A 17,334-nucleotide genomic window follows, 5' to 3' on the forward strand; every position below is an offset into this window, starting at 1 on the left:
CATCAACCCCAGACTAGGTTGCTGGGTGTATCGTGGTCCTGACACATGTGGGAGTCTGTCTATCTCCCTTCCTCTCACTTAAAAAAAAAAAGTTTAACTGAAATCTGAGCAAATTTTTCTTTGTCTTATTTTAATGTTATGATAGTTCCAACTATTTTCTTCTTTGCTTTTTAGATATTCCTCTTCGTCAAGTTGTTGCGGAGGAGTGTGTTGCTTTTATGTTAAACTGGAAGGAAAATGAGTACCTTACTCTTCAAGTTCCTGCCTTTCTGCTTCAGAATAATCCATATGTAAAGGTAATTCATGTTTAATCTGAATAAAAGATTATTAGAATAGAATAATTGTACTTTTTTTCCCATTTAGTTCTATACTACTTAGGGAACTTGTTCAATTTCTATTTCCAGATTGGAGAAATGCTTGTTGTTTTGTAGTTAAAAGTATAGTTTCTGATAATTCAGGCACTTGAGTTTGACTTCTCTAATTTTTTTTTGGGGGGGGGGTGACAGACAGAGAGAGGGACAGACAGGGACAGACCAACAGGAAGGAGGGAGAGAGATGAGAAGCATCAATTCTTTGTTGTGGCACCTTAGTTGTTCATTGATTGCTTTCTAATATGTGCCTTGATGGTGGGGGGGGGGGGCTACAGCAGACCAAGTGACCCCTTGCTCAAACCAGCGACCTTGGGCTCAAGCTGGTGAGCTGTGCTCCCACCAGATGAGCCCGTGCTCAAGCTGGCGATCTTAGGGTTTCAAACCTGGGTCCTCTGTGTCCCCATCCGACACTCTATCTACTGCACCACTGCCTGGTCAGGTGACTTCTCTAATATTTTTTAAAAGCCTATAGTTTAATGAGAATGGAAGCAAAAATTATGTAGTTAACAGATAAAGTTTTGGTATAATATTAAGCTAGTGAGAGGTGAGTCAGCTTTTCTTGCTTTGAATGATAAAATCAAACTTCAGTTTTAAGTTCTGGAATACACAGGTATACCTGGGTGAGAACTGGTGGTGCTGTAAGGGGTATACTTCTACTCATTTTCCATGTATAGCACCTCACCCTTCTTTGGAGTCTATTTACTTCTCTAAGTTTGATTTGCCTGCTTCTTATTAGAGTACATGTTTGTTATGAGTAGTTATACCCAGGTAAAAGACAGAGTTCACTGAATTGATGTAAGTTTGTTTATTCTCCTTTCTTAATTATCTTTTCTGTGCAACTGAAAATGCTTTGGGTGAAGAAAACATCAAAAATAGACACTAGAGGTTTTCCCTGAGATTCTTTCTTTCATGTGTTGATATTATGTATACCCTGAAAAGGGAGTGAGTTTTTCTCCCTTTCTAGTTTTGTAGTTAAAAAAAACAAAACATTTAGTGATGTAACAGTTTTTGGTGTACATTTGGTTATTCAGATTTCCTTTTTTTTTTTTTATTGTTTGTATTACATTTTTTTATTCTCTTCATTTTTCCTTATCTCATCTCTAGTACATAGTCCCTTGATTGGTTGGTCACTTGGGAATTCATGCAAGACTGGACCACATTTTTACTTTTATCTTTGGTTATTTGTTTCTTATTATTTCAGGTCCTTTAAAAAACTGAGCTCATTTCATTTCAACCCTTATTGATTTTTTTCCATCCTTTTTGTCTTTATAGTTGTTCATTAAAATTTATCATCATACTTAAATCATTCTTCTCTTTGGAATTTTAGACATTGGATTATATCTGTTTTTCTAGCGAACTTCTTGAGATACGTAGTTCCTAATATGTAGGGTTATTCCTAACCTTCTTTCTTAGTCTTGAGTAAACTCTCAAATGAGAGAACTGTTTTGTTCCTGGTCATAATTTCCATTTAGAATTGTTGCCTGACCAGTGGTGGCAGAGTGGATAGAGCGTCGACCTGGGACACTTAAGGTCCCAGGTTTGAAACCCCAAGGTCACTCGCTTGAGCACAGGCTCATCTGGCTTGAGCGCAGAATTGCTGGCTTGAACATGGAATCAGTCGACATGATCCCATGGTTGTTGGATTGAGCCCAAGGTCGCTGGCTTGAGCAAGGGGTCATTGGCTTGACTGGAGCCCCCCGGTCAAGGCATGTATGAGAAGCAGTCAGTGAACAACTAAGAGACGTAACTACAAATTGATGCTCCGCATCTCTCTTCCTGTCTCTCTCTCTCTCACTAAAGAGACAAACAGAAAACGGAACGGTAGCTTGTTGCTCATTGTTACTAAAGCAGCACAGTACCTTTTCTCTTCTCTTAGTGAATTCGATGGAGCTGTGTGCCAGGAGAGATGGGCACATGCTTGAGGGCCTATAATGTGCAAGGGCACAGGATATTGTGCTGTAGGTTGTCTGACCTTGGGCTAGATTATCTCACTGCTTCCTTTGGGCCGTCTTCATCTGGCCCAGGAAGAGAAAGTATATGTGGTGATCTTGCTGAAAAGTCAGTTCTCTGAGGTAGATCAACATGTTGTCTGGGTTAAGGTTTTGTGTGTTCTCTTCCCTATTTGGACCCTTGCTCTCTTGTTAATATCAAGAAAAAGGAGTCAGAAGTCTAGAGTAAGGGATTGAGTTTTCAAAATAATGTAGCACTTAATAAACTTAATTCAGTGTGTAGGAGAAAGTCTGGAAGGATATTAACAGTTATCTCTGGGTAGTGGAATATTAGCTGATTTTAATCAACTTTATTTCCATTCTGTTACATATTTTTTATTTATTTAAACATTATATAATCACAAAAAAAGAAAGGAAAAATCTTAAGCATGTGAAAGACTAGCTAGTAAGGGGAAAAAAGGGTTGGTGGTGATAGTAGTAATAATATAAGAAAGACCAGTTTTTGTTTGTTTACAGAGACAGAGAGTCAGAGAGAGGGATAGATAGGGACAGACAGACAGGAATGGAGAGAGATGAGAAGCATAAATCATCAGTTTTTCATTGCAATACCTTAGTTGTTCATTGATTGCCTTCTCATATGTGCCTTGACCAAGGGCCTGCAGCAGACCTAGTAACCCCTTGCTCGAGCCAGCGACCTTGGGTCCAAGCTGGTGAGCTTTGCTCAAACCAAATGAGCCCGTGCTCAAGCTGGTGACCTCGGGGTCTTGATCCTGGGTCCTCCGCATTCCAGTCCGATGCTCTATCCACTGCACCACTGCCTGGTCAGGCAAAGACCAGTTTTTAATGTGGCTTATAAGGCCTGTTAGGACCCGTTTCCTCTCCCCTGCTCCTCGTCACGCCAGCTCTGAGCCGGCACTGCCAGAGTACGCGGTCAGGTCCTTGTGCACACCACGCTTTCTCTCGTTTCTGCACTCACACAGGTGCTGTTTGTTTACTTAGGTGGATTCCCTTCCTGCTTTTTTGCCTTTTTGTATTGTTTCTTTGAAGCTTTCCCATATTCCTTTTTCTACAAACCAACCAACCAACCATTTTCTCTTCTTGTTACCTTTGTACTGTTGTACTGGTCCTGCTACTGTTGTACTGTGGACTTATTTCCTTTGTTATACTGTATAATAAATTATTTGTTCATTTGTCTTTCCTATAGACCAGTTAATTTTTACATTTTCAGTCCTTTACTTGATATTCAGCACATGGTAGATGCTCAGGAATGTTTGTGGAATTAGTTGACTTGGGGCCTAAGTCAATCGAATTGATATGATTCTTTCTTTTAAGTAAACTTACTTCAGGTAGTGATCTTCAACTAAACATGGGGTCCCTGACAACAGAAAATGAGTGGGACCAGGAGCTACAGAAGCTTTGCATTGCACTGCGGCGAATAGCTGCATGTATGGTAATCCTCTGTCAGAGAAGAGTGTTCAGTGAGTCTGAAGGATGAAATGTTCTATTAGACCGTGGACCCTTGATTTCCAGTCACGTAGCATAGCCAGGGTTTTTGCATCATTTTCATTAGCTTTAATAAGCACCTCTAACAAGTTTTCTTAGGTGTGATCATGGAGTTGTGTCATGTAGGAAATATCCTTGAAGTATTTAGAAGTGAAATGTCATGTCTGCAAGATATTTTAATAAAGTTTAACAAACAATTTATATAGATAGCTATATAAAGCAAACGTGGCAAAATATTCACAATATTTTGAATACAGGCATTTATTGAATAATTCTCTTGATTTGTTTTATAACAAAACTTTAGGGGAAAAGCATCAATTTTCATCTTTGTTATAATACTGCTTCCTTAAAGAAGCTACTTTAAGCAGGGGACCACACGATTAACAATTTTAAGGTCCATTTAGGGACCTACGGTTTCCTGATGGACTTGAATTATCTTTGCTACATCATCCTCAGTGATGTGTAAGATTTAATAAGAACAAGGTATAGAGGGACTCTCTCTTGCTTTAAAAATATAGAGGGAAAGAAATGCTGAATTTGGTATAAGCCTGATTTTTATTCTATAGTTTGGGCCTGTCTTTTCTCTGCCTTTTGCTTTCAGCCCTTCTGTTCTTTATTATACTTGGGTCCTTCCTCCATCTTTGGTCCTTGAACTGCCTTGATTCAGATCAGCCACTTTACTCTCTCCTTCTTTCGATCTATTTCCTTAAACATGAGCAGTAGCTCCATCCCCAGCTGCTACTTTTTCTTAGAGAAAAGTTACTCTGAAGCTTGTCTCCTCCTCCTGTCAACTTCAGTTTCCATATTTTTTCCCTCATTTTTTCATTAAGAATTTTTTTAATGATTAAAAAATGTGTGTGTGAAATTTAAACACTATTTTAATTTCATCTCCAGGCTTTTACCACGGTTAACATCGGGGGGTGTGCATTCCATTGCACACCTGTTTTTCTTGTCCTGCACCATCTCCCCCTTACCCTCCCCCTCCCTCCTCCCAGCAGTCATCAGTCTACTGCCTCATCACCTTTCTAACAGAGCAGGCTCATATATGTATATCTGGCAGCTTGATTTTTCCCCCCACTTAATAAATCACATAATGCCTCTGCATTGTCTCAATTTGTTCTCATTAGACTTGACTTTGTTGTTGTTGTCATTAGACTGTGATTGTTTAGAAACAACAAGGTTTATAATATGGTTAGAGAATTCTCTTCCTTGAGCAGATTCAGATTTGTCAGTAGACAGTGAGCTCTAAATTCCTCAGTTGTTGGATAGAAAGAAGGCTCAGCATAAAATAACTGTGCTTGGTGTATTTGGGCAATTACCCATTTTTCTTTAAATGTGCCTTAATAATAGAACAGCATGTATGACATTACAGATCATCTCTTGTGTATTTTTTGTTTGTTTTTCGTGTTATAGCTTGGACAGCTTTTAGCGGCTACAATCAAAGAACTCCCAGGCCCTAAAGAAAGTAGACGGACTGCTAAAGACCTTTGGGAAGTTGTTGTTCAGATCTGTAGTGTGTCCAGTCAGCACAAACGAGGAAATGATGGCAGAGTTAGTTTAATAAAGCAGAGGGAATCTACATTAGGTATAATGTATCGGTATGTTTCGATCAGTTTATGTTTTGAGTTACTTTATTATTTATACTATTTGTACTATTTCAAGAACATCTCCCGTTAATCCTTATATATCATTAAGATGGACAATGTAAGAATTCTCTGTTGCTGATATCTGATGGACTTGTCTGACATGACCACCTTTGGAAATAACCTTTTTATTTGAAGAGACTACCAATCATTTAATGTAATCAGTGAAATTTTTCCAGTTGGATAGTACTGAAGATGTCACATAGGATTAAAACAGAGAAGAAATTTAATTACATTATTATAGCAATAGAATATATTTTATACATGCAGAATCAGAGAGTTAGGAATAAATCTTCACCTATAATTTCCTTTTTCGATTTTATTTTTAATTTCTGATATTAAATGTACATACAAATTTTTTTTTTTAGGAGTGAACTACTTTCTTTTATCAAAAAATTACGGGTACGTGTTATTAAAAGTTGATCTAATTAATTACTATTACTGATTTTTATAGACTTTAAAAATATTGAGTGCTTAAATGATTATTTAGGTGATTTGTTAATGTGCACTTCAGTGTTGAGGATGTGATAGTCTGAATGGAAAGGTTTTTGCTGCATTTACCCAACCGTGTTTTAGTGACTACAAACAGATATTTTTTAAATTGTAAAGAAATCGTTATAATAGGGCTAAATGTGTGAAGTCTAGCTTTAATTTTTGGTTGATAAGATTAATGTCAGGTTTATTTACTGGACATAACCTAGATTCCATCCTTTACTGTTTTAAGGATTACAAGTAAATTATTTTGAGATAGCTTGAAGTACTAGCTGGAAAGAGATCTGTTTACAGTTTCAGAAGTCATGTGAGGAGAATTTAAGCATTGTAAACCAGATACCTAAATATGATAACTTTTGTGTAAATTTGTGTGCTGTAATTTCTTCCATGACATTAAAAATAAAGTTGACCTTTAGTGTGTTTTAAACTAAAGTAAATGGTAAATTTCAAAAGAGTAGGAATCTTTTGAAAGAGAATACTTGGTGTCCCTGAGGTTGATGGGAGAAATAATAAAATATATATACTATTTAAGGATGCTGTATTTTTTTTCTCACAGGAACCATTGGTTTTGACTATTATTTTATCACTCTTTGTGAAACTTCACAATGTTCGGGTCAGTATTTCATAATTACATTTTTTAAAAACCTTTGAAAGAAATTGTCTTTTAAATCACAAATTTTTTTTTTAGGAAGACATTGTGAATGATGTTACAGCTGAACACATTTCTATCTGGCCATCCTCCATCCCCAAGTAAGAAGTATTATAGTTTACGTTTTATTAAGTTATTCATGTATTTAGAACCATCCTGACTGGTACAAATAATTTTGAATAATTTTATTAAAAGGCTACAATGTTAGGATTCTTGGTTTTTCTCTATTATAATAATGATCTTACTAAAAATTATAGATAAGGTATAACTCGGCTGAGGTATACCCGGCTTAGGTAGAGCAGATCTGTACGTAGTCCTGATTCCTTGTTAGTGGGGAGACTTAGAAAATCGAGGGAAAGCCCTGGCCAGATAGCTTGGTTAGTTAGAGCATTGTACGAAAGCACAGAGGTCGGCAGTTGGATTCCCCAGGGCACACACAGGAACAGATGTTCCTGTCTCTCTTTCCTTTCTCTCTCTCTCTCTCTCTCCCTCCTTCTCTCTCTCTTTCTCTCGCTAAAATCAATAAATAAACATTAAAGAAAAGAAAATTGAGACTAAAAAGAATGACTTTCTATCAGGTTTCCAGCATCTTATTATCTCTTTTACAATTATCTACTTGAAAATGTATTTTTTTTTGGTGGTTTTTGTTTTAATACTTTCAACCCCTTTTAGTTGCCTTAAAGAGCTCTTTCATTACTTTAAGAAATCTTCCCCCTTACTTTTACCACCTGAGAACCACAGTGAGATGATGGAATATTTTTAGGGGAGAAGTAGTATTCTTTTTCTGGAAGAAGAAATCATTTACATTTTTCTCTTCCCACACTTAGCAACTTTTCATTCAGGAAAGTACATGTTTATTTTCTTACAAAAGTTACTTTCCTCCCCTCCCTTCCCCCCAGTCTTCTTCCTTTGTGCCTGATGGGTAGGTCCTAGGCCTTATTTTATTGCTCTTAGTGGCATCTATGAAGAAGAAAAGATTTTGTAGGTAAGGAAGCAGGCAGTAGAATGAGAGTAATGTGCTTCCACCTCAGTCTTTGAGACTGGAAGCAGGTTTATTTCTCCTGTGGAGATTAGAGTCAAAAGTGTGTTAGTGACCCCTCCCTCCATTTACTGAAGCTTGTTTCCCAAAGGAGCACCATATTTTGTGAAACAAACGGGCGTGCTCCGCAGCTTTCTAACTGCAGATTTTTATATAAAATTAGTTTTTAGATAGCAATCCAAGAATCAGGTGGAGATCATTTTACCTTGTTAATTGATGGTTGTCACACCTCTTTTGGTGTTACTTTGGCCTAATTAAAAAAATTTTATTCCCCGTTTTTTGTTTTGTTTTGTTTTTTACAGAGACAGAGTCAGAGAGAGGGATAGATAGGGACAGACGGACAGGAACGGAGAGAGATGAGAAGCATCAATCATCAGTTTTTCGATACGACACCTTAGTTGTTCATTGATTGCTTTCTCATATGTGCCTTGACCACGGACCTTCAGCAGACTGAGTAACCCCTTGCTCAAGCCAGCGACCTTGGGTCCAAGCTGGTGAGCCTTGCTCAAGCCAGATGAGCCCGCGCTTAAGCTGGCAACTTCGGGGTCTCAAACCTGGGTCCTCTGCATCCCAGTCTGATGCTCTATTTACTGCGCCACTGCCTGGTCAGGCTGGCCTAATTTTAGAGTGTAAACTAATGATTGATATTTAGTGTTTGTTTATGATAAATGAATAAAAAGAATGGGGTTTTTTTGGCTTTGTTTTTAGTGAGAGAGGAGAGAGAGAGAGAGACAGAGACAGGAAGGGAGAGAGATGAGAAGCATCAACTCATAGTTGCATGACTTTGTTCATTGTGGGGGGTGGGGCTCCAGATGAGCCAGTGACCTTGGGCTTCAGGCCAGTGACCATGGATCATGTTGATGATCCCACACTCAAGCCTGAGACCCCATGCTCAGGCTGGTGAGCCTGCTTTCAAGCTAGATGAGCCCGTGCTCAAGCAGGCGACCTCAGGGTTTTGAATCTGGGACCTCAGTGTCCCATGTTGATATTCTATTCACTGCATCACTACAGGCTGAACAAAAAGAATGGTACCTAGAAGCTCTGAGTGAGGTTCCTAGGATTGGAGTCCTAGCCACTCCACTTCCATCAGGAATAGTCATGTTGGGTAAGGCCACTTGGGGAAGTTGCTTTCTGTGCCGGTTTCCCCATCTGTAAAATGGACATATGAATAGTATCTCCCTCAGAATTGTATTAAGTGAGTTAATATGTATTTTATGATAAATGTTAAAATAAGGATGGGCACATAGTAGGCTTAACTATTATCTTTATGATAAAATTAATATAAATTGACCCAGACAAAATAAAATTGTTGTGCTTTATTGCTTTAGGGAGATAGGAGCTATGATCTGTTCTATTTGGGTGCTGGCCTGGCTTTTATCCTCACAGTTGTATCTGAAGACCTCCAGGTTTGGTTTAACTAGGCTCAGAGCAGCTGGTCCGATTCCCTACCCTTCTTCTGATTTCCTATTCCGACCATATGCATTGAAGTGGAGCACTTGCCACATCTAGACCGAGCTTTGACGGCCAGTGAAACAACTGATCCAGGGGAGTTACTCTTACAGGTAGCCACAAGGTGGATGTAAGGCCAGTTTGTTAGTGTTTGAGTTTTTGGTTTTTGTGGCTTCTAGATAACAGAACTTAAAAATCATTTGGGGCCTGACCAGGTGGTGGCCCAGTGGATAGAACAAACGTCGTACTGGGATGCAGAGGATCCAGGTTTGAAACCCTGAGATCTCTGGCTTGAGCACGGGCTCATCTGGCTTGAGTACGGGCTCACCAGCTGCAGCGTGGGCTCATCTGGCTTGAGTACGGGCTCACCAGCTGCAGTGTGGGCTCATCTGGCTTGAGTGTGGGATCATAGACATGACCCCATGGTCGCTAGCTTGAGCCCAAAGGTTGCTGGCTTGAGCCCAAAGGTCACTGGCTTGAAGCCCACAGTCACTGGCTTAAGCAAGGGGTCGCTCGCTCTGCTGTAGCCCCCCAGTCAAGGCACATATGAGAAAGCAGTCAATGAACAACTAAGGTGCTGCAACAAAGAATTGATGCTTCTCATCTCCCTTCCTGTCTGTCTGTCCCTATCTGTCCCTCTCTCTGTCTCTCTGTCACAAAAAAAAAGAAAGAAAAAATCATTTGGGGAAATTTTATGAGCCTCTTTAATTTTGTTGCCTGTAAATTGTGCCTAAAAAGTGGAGCTAGATGTGTATCCTACCACTTTGATATGCTTTATATGGTAAACTATTTAAAGATACTTTTTTAGAGTGGTCTACATTTTGGTGGGGAAAAGGAAACAAAAATCAGATTGTTTTCAACCTCTTCTAAAAAGTTAGATTATCAAATTTAGATGTTTTGTTAGTTTTTATATATTTACTCCTAGTAATATTTAGCATGTTTATGGTCACCTAAATTTTGGCTAAGTCTTTTTGATTTTAGTAAATGTGTTTATGGCCTGACCAGGTGGTGGTGCAGTATATAGAGTTTTGGCCTGGGACTCTGAGGACCCATGTTTGAAACCCTGGGGTCCCTGGCTTGAGCACAAGCTCATCTTGCTTGGGCACTGGCTCACTAGATTGAGTGTGGGATTATAGACATGACCCCATAGTTGCTGGCTTGAGCCCAGAGGTTGCTGGTTTGAAGCCCAAAGTCACTGGCTTGAAGCCCAAGGTCACACTGGCTTGAGCCCAAGGTTGCTGGATTGAACCAGGGGTCACTGGCTCAGCTGGAGTTTCCTGGGTCAAGGCACATAAGAGAAAGCAATCAATGAACAACTATGGTGCCACAACTATGAGTTGATGTTCCTCATCTCTGTCCCTTCCTATCTGTCTGTCCCTGCTTCCCTCCCCTTTTTTCTTTGCTACAAACAAAATTACAGCGTGTGTATGGAATTTGAAGTTGTTTCTTAAAATGGAGATTAATGTTCATTGTCTTTCCTTTAGCCTCCAGTCAGTGGACTTTGAAGCTGTGGCAATCACAGTGAAAGAGCTGGTTCGGTATGCCCGCAGTATAAATCCAAACAACCACTCCTGGTTAATTATTCAGGCAGACATTTATTTTGGTAAGTGAGATGTATGGTTCCATTGTGTTTTGTTTTTATAGGACTTTCAGAAATGAAAATAACTATATTACACATTTTATTGTAAGACTTTATCAAATTTGTTTTTCTTTTGACATATGTATCTCTCTTCTTCCTAGATGAAATTAAGAGAGTAAAACTATAATTTTCATGTGTATGCGTTTTGCTGGGGAGAGCCTTTGGTTCAGATGTTTTCATTTTGTGTTGACTACTGTTTTTCTGTTGTTGTTTTGTGTGTGTGACAGAGACAGAGAGAGGGACAGATAGGGACAGACAGACGGGAAGGGAGAGAGATAAGCATCAGTTCTTTGTTGTGGCACCTTAGTTGTTCATTGATTGCTTTCTCATATGTGCCTTGACCAGGGGGCTACAGCAGAGCGAATGACCCCTTGCTCAAGCCAGCGACCGTGGGCTCAAGCTGGTGAGCCTTGCTCAAACCAGATGAGCCCACGCCCAAGCTGGCGACCTCGGGGTTTTGAACCTGGGTCCTCTGTGTCCCAGTCCGACGCTCCATCCACTGCACCACCGCCTGGTCAGGCTTGTTTTGTTTTTTAATAATGAGTATTTATCTAGTAAGTTGGTAAAATAGTTTTAAGGAAAGACATTTATGTTAGTTTGCAGAATTTCTATTTAAAGTTTCTAAAATCTGTCCAGGCACTTTTTTTTAAGAGGGAGAGAGATGAGAAGCATCAATTCATAGTTGCATCACTTTAGTTGTTCATTGATTGCTTCTCATATGTGCTTTGACTGGGGGGCTCTAGCCAGCAATCCTGCACTGAAGCTGGCTTACCTGTACTCAAGCCAGTGACCTCAGGTTTTTGAAGCCGGGACCTCAGAATCCCACATCAATTCTCTATCCTGCACCACCACCGGTCAGGCTGTCCAGACACTCTTGATAATTATTTGTATTTTTGGGAGTATATTGATAATCCTTCTACTTTATGTGGTAGGTTTTTTTCAGCTTGATAAGAATATTTCTGTTACTATACAGGTTAAATAAAATTCCTGACTGGCATTATTTAATGATTAGTTATTTAGGACTTTATTATTTTTAAAGAGAAAGTTCCAAATATACGACTAGAGAGAATAGTATAATGAACCCACATATGCCACCTCTTAACAGTAATTAACGCAGTTTCATTTTCTCTGTACCCTCACCTACATTATTTTGCTTCTCCCAAATTATTTATTTATTTATTTATTTATTTATTTATTACAGAGACAGAGTCAGAGAGAGGGATAGATAGGGACAGACAGACAGGAACGAGAGAGATGAGAAGCATCAATCATCAGTTTTTCGTTGCGACATCTTAGTTGTTCATTGATTGCTTTCTCATATGTGCCTTGACTGTGGACCCTCAGCAGACCAAGTAACCCCTTGCTTGAGCCAGCGACCTTGGGTCCAAGCTGGTGAGCTTTGCTCAAACCAGATGAGCCAGCGCTCAAGCTGGCAACCTCAGGGTCTTGAACCTGGGTCCTCTGCATCCCAGTCCGACGCTCTGTTTACTGCACTACTGCCTGGTCAGGCTTCCAAATTATTTTTGAAGCAAATAGTTGCAAATTTTAATGCTTATTTTCATCCCACCCCTTAAAAGAATTAATTTATTAATCTATTCAGAATAGAGTTACTGTCTCTAAACTACCTTAGAAAATTAAGATTTGTTTCTAGTATGGACATTTGGGAAAATAATACCTTTAAATACAAAATTCTACTAGTAAGTTTGACAAGAAATCTGAATTAAATTTTTGTGTAATCAATTTTAGAAGGCAAAGAATCTGTTATGTTATTTCTCTAAAGTAGTTTTAAAAACAAAGGCAATTTTTTTCAGTGTTGTTCTGGATAAGTGTTATCCCTAGGTCTATGGTTTGAATCTTATTTTGTTGACTTATGAAGTAATACCTGACTCTTCACAAAAGAGGCCCTGTTTTTCCAACTGATACATCTAATGATAGGTATTTTTTGGTCTCCATTTTCTACTGCAGCAACAAATCAGTATTCGGCCGCTCTTCACTATTACCTCCAGGCGGGAGCTGTGTGTTCTGATTTCTTTAATAAGGCTGTACCCCCTGATGTGTATACAGACCAAGTAAGTTTTTATTGGCCTTTTTTCTTCTTGTCTGTCTTTAACTGTTCTTCTTGGGTCCCTTTTGGGTGAGTTTTCATATCTATGTTTGTGGTGGTAACTTCCAAATTGATTGCTTTAGACCGGATTGCTTGCCATATTTCCAGGTCCCCCTAGTCCATCAATACTTTGATTTCCCCAACACCTCAAACGTAACTTGTCCAAAACTGATTTTAACCTTTTATTTTACCAGTATCCCTGCCCAGTGATGCAGCCTCAAAAACAAAGTGAAACAAAACATCAAAATACCAAATACCTTGACTATTGTATTTTAGTTAACTGAGCCCAAATCCTGAGTGTCATGTTGTTTTCTTGAGTGACCCTCCCACTAACAGCAAATCAGCCTTCAAGGCATGTTAATTCTGTCTCCTGATCATGAATTTTGTTAATTTTCAGTTGATGTGCTTTGTTCTTTCCTCTGGTTTAGTCCATTAATATCATAACTTAAAATAAGTGGTATTTTTCAGTACTTACAATAAATGGCTTTTGAAATAAGATTTAAAGTCTTTAGTAACTTTAAATTAATAAAGTCTATTTTTTTAGAACAGTTTTAGATGCATAGCAAAATTGAACAAAAAATTAAAGTTCTCATATACCCACTTTGTAACAACTATGGTATATTTTAGTAAGCATTCCACGTGTACTTCAGTAAATTGTATTCTGCGGGGTTGGGAGGAGGATTTTAAAAATGTACACAACCCTCACACAGATAGTCTCCCTCTGTTGTCATCCCATAACCAAAGGCTACATTTGTTAAAATTGATGTTAATTAGTTTCTTAAAATCAATTGTTTTTATAGGTAATAAAAAGAATGATAAAGTGTTGTTCTTTACTGAATTGCCACACACAGGTTAGTTTATTATATTTTGATGTTCGTTTATTTTTCTGTATATTAGAGTTTATAATATACATAAAGCATTGGACTGTGAAGTAGCTTTTATTTTCCATATAATTGCTTAAGTTTTTATGGTATTTAAGAATTTGGCATATTGTATATGTTTTATAAAATTTATTTATTTTTTAAAGCCAGAGAGACAGAGAGGGACAGACAGAAAGGGAGAGAGATGAGAAGCATCAGTTCTTCATTGTGGCACCTTAGTTATTCATTGATTGCTTTCTCATATGTGCCTTGACCAGGAGGCTCCAGCCGAGCCAATGACTCCTTGCGCAAGCCAGTAATCATGGGGTCATGTCTATGATCCCATGCTCAAACCGGCAGCCCTGCGCTCAAGTCTCATGAGCCTGTGCTCAAGCCAGCAACCTCGGGGTTTTGAACCTGGGTCCTCTGCATCCCAGGCCAATGCGCTGTCCACGCCACCACTTGGTCAGGCAGTTTTATAAAATTCTTTATAGAATTTTAACTAAAATGAAGGTATGAATTAGAAAACATTTGTCTTTAAACCTTCTAAGTAGAAAAGAAGCATTCTCAAGTATGTTTTCTTATATTTAAGGGCAGATATTTACATTATTTGGAAAATGCAGATCAACACCACAGTACAATACCACTTCACACTCACTAGGATGGCTGTAATTCAAAGCTAGAAAGAAACAAGTGTTGGTAAAGATGTGGAGAAATTATGCTGGTAGGAATATAAAGTGGGGCAACCTTTTGGGAAAATAGTTTGGCAAAAGTTTTTCCTTAAACAGATTTACCATTTGACCCAGCAATTCTACTTCTAGGTATATAATCAAGAAAATAGAAAACGTGTCCATAGGAAAATTTGTACACCAGTGTTCACAGCAACATTATTCATAATAGCCTGAAAGTTGGAAACAACCCAGTGTTCATCATAAACAAAATTTGATGTCTGTACAATGGAGCATTATTCAGCCATAATAAGGAATGGAGTACTGATAGTTGCTAAAACAGGGATGAATCTTTTTTTTTTTTTTTTTACAGAGAGCGAGAGTCAGAGAGAGGGATAGATAGGGACAGACAGACAGGAACGCAGAGAGATGAGAAGCATCAATCATCAGTTTTTCAATGCGACACCTTCGTTGTTCATTGATTGCTTTCTCATATGTGCCTTGAGTGTGGACCCTCAGCAGACCAAGTAACCCCTTGCTCAAGTCAGCGACCTTGCGTCCAAGCTGGTGAGCTTTGCTCACACAAGATGAGCCCACGCTCAAGCTGGCGACCTTGGGGTCTCGAACCTGGGTCTTCTGCATCCCAGTCCTATGCTCTATCCACTGTGCCACCGCCTGGTCAGGCGTGATGAATCTTTAAAGTATTATGTTGAGTATGATTCTGTTAATATGAAATGTCCAGCATAGGCAAAAAGTATAGATTCAGAATGTAGATTAGTGGTTGCCAGATACTGGGTGGAGGAGGAATGGAGCATGACTGTTAATGGGTACAGACTTTTTGCCAGGCGAGTGGAAGGGAAGGATGAAAATATTTTGGAATTTGATTATGGTGATTGTTGCACAACTTTGTGAATATACTAAAACCACTGAATTGTGTACTCTAAAAGGGTGAATTTTATGAATTATATTTTTAAAAATTAAAAATATTTTTTAAAAAAGGATAATGACCTTATATACCTGTTTGTAATGGATCTGCTTTCTATGTTAAGCAGACTGGCTTCAGTTTTGCCAAAATGAGCTTCTGTATTTGCCAGCTGTGAAAGGTTTACCGTATTTTTCGCTTCATAAGACGCACCTGACCATAAGACACACCTAGGGTTTTAAGGAGGAAAATAAGAAAAAAAATATTCTCAACCAAATGGTGTGTTAAAATATTTAATAAAATACCGTATTTTTCTATCCATAAGACACACGGGGCCTGACCTGTGGTGGCACAGTGGATAAAGCGTCGACCTGGAAACACTGAGGTGGCCGGTTCGAAACCCTGGACCTGCCTGGTCAAGGCACATATGGGAGTTGATGCTTCCTGCTCCTCCCCCCTTCTCTCTCTCTCTCTCTCTCTCTCTCTCTCTCTCTCCCTCTCTATCCTCTCTAAAATGAATAAATAGGCCTGACCTGTGGTGGCACAGTGGGATAAAGCGTCAACCTGGAAGTGCTGAGGTCGCCGGTTCAAAACCCTGGGCTTGCCTGGTCAAGGCACATATGGGAGTTGATGCTTCCATCTCCTCCCCCCTTCTCTCTCTCTGTCTCTCATCTCTTTCTCTCTCTGTCTCTCCCTCTCCTCTCTAAAATGAATAAATAAAATAAAATGAATAAATAAATAAATAAAAGGAAAAAAAAAAAAAAGACACACGGGCAATTTCCCCTCCGCTTTTTGGAGAAGAGGAGGATGTCCTGTGGAGCAAAAAATACGGTATGTCCTGTATGTCCTTGAATGTCATGATGCTTTTGCTTGGCCGTTTCCCATTCCCTTCAGTTTTCTGAACTTTCAGTTCAGGAAAAGCCAGCTTCTCATTCAAATGAACAAAGCTTTAACAACTTTAGTTCACTGATAAAGAAAATATGGGACAGACATTTGTGTAAAGGCCTTTGCAATTAAAATTGGATGGAATCCATCAATACGAGCTGATCCACTCAGGTTGATCTGCAGGGCTTCTGAAATGATATAGTCTTGATATTAAGAATCGTTAAAAATTTCCCCTTCAAAACCAGTAGTCATTGATGACACTAGTTACGTGAAACCATTTTAAAATCTTTATTTGTTTATGTAGGTGGCAATTTTATGTCAGTTCCTTAGAGAAATTGACTACAAAACAGCTTTTAAATCACTACAGGAACAAAACAGGTATGAATGCTTTTTACCTTTTTATTTTATTTTTTACTTTTTTGTATTTTTCTGAAGCCAGAAACGGGGAGGCAGTTAGACAGACTCCCGCATGCGCCCAACCGGGATCCACCTGGCACAGCCACCAGGGGCGATGCTCTGCCCATCCGGTGCGTCGCTCTTTTGCGACCAGAGCCACTCTAGCACTTGAGGCAGAGGCCACAGAGCCATCCTCAGTGCCTGGGCCAACTTTGCTCCAATGGAGCCTTGGCTGCGGGAGGGGAAGAGATAGAGAGGAAGGAGAGGGGGAGGGGTGGAGAAGCAGATGGGCGCTTCTCCTGTGTGCCCTGGCCAGGAATCGAACCCGGGACTCCTGCACTCCAGGCCAACGCTCTACCACTGAGCCAACCGGCCAGGGCCATGAATGCTTTTTAAAATAAAAGAAAGTTGCAATTTTTTTGCTTAAAAAAGAAGTAGTAACTGAATTGTTTTTCAGTCACGATGCTATGGACTCCTACTATGAGTACATATGGGATGTTACCATTTTGGAGTACTTGACTTGTATCCTTTCATCTAATGTAATGTGATATTGGAACAGTTCATTTCTGTACATTAAAGACATTTAATAGTATTAGATTCATTCTTAACTGATTCATTTAGATCTTCATCATAAAAGAGGAGAAACAGATAAAAGACAAATTGCGGTAAGTTACTTTGTGCCTTGCTTCAGTAATAGACTTAATTTCCTTAATATCAAAACCATTGTTATGAATTGGACCAGGAAAGATTTTGTGTGCCTAGTTA

At 39.1% G+C, this 17,334-nt stretch overlaps 1 protein-coding gene across 3 annotated transcripts in view; it reads left to right on the top strand.

Moving 5' to 3' along the window:
* The window catches only part of INTS8 (integrator complex subunit 8), a 70,816-nt gene that overhangs the window by 50,034 nt on the left and 3,448 nt on the right, over positions 1–17,334 (top strand). For 2 of the 3 annotated variants that reach the window (XM_066379142.1, XM_066379141.1), the window contains exons 16-26: positions 175–296; positions 5,237–5,421; positions 5,835–5,868; positions 6,515–6,571; positions 6,647–6,708; positions 10,580–10,698; positions 12,700–12,803; positions 13,639–13,689; positions 16,478–16,551; positions 17,027–17,091; positions 17,191–17,234. In XM_066379142.1, the coding sequence (XP_066235239.1) occupies positions 175–296; positions 5,237–5,421; positions 5,835–5,868; positions 6,515–6,571; positions 6,647–6,708; positions 10,580–10,698; positions 12,700–12,803; positions 13,639–13,689; positions 16,478–16,551; positions 17,027–17,091; positions 17,191–17,234 (917 nt within the window). The remainder of the gene's footprint in view (positions 1–174; positions 297–5,236; positions 5,422–5,834; positions 5,869–6,514; positions 6,572–6,646; positions 6,709–10,579; positions 10,699–12,699; positions 12,804–13,638; positions 13,690–16,477; positions 16,552–17,026; positions 17,092–17,190; positions 17,235–17,334) is intronic. The other variant, XM_066379143.1, reaches the window with a different exon arrangement.

The sequence above is a fragment of the Saccopteryx leptura genome, chromosome 3 (assembly GCF_036850995.1).
Source record: "Saccopteryx leptura isolate mSacLep1 chromosome 3, mSacLep1_pri_phased_curated, whole genome shotgun sequence".
Lineage (NCBI taxonomy): Eukaryota > Metazoa > Chordata > Mammalia > Chiroptera > Emballonuridae > Saccopteryx > Saccopteryx leptura.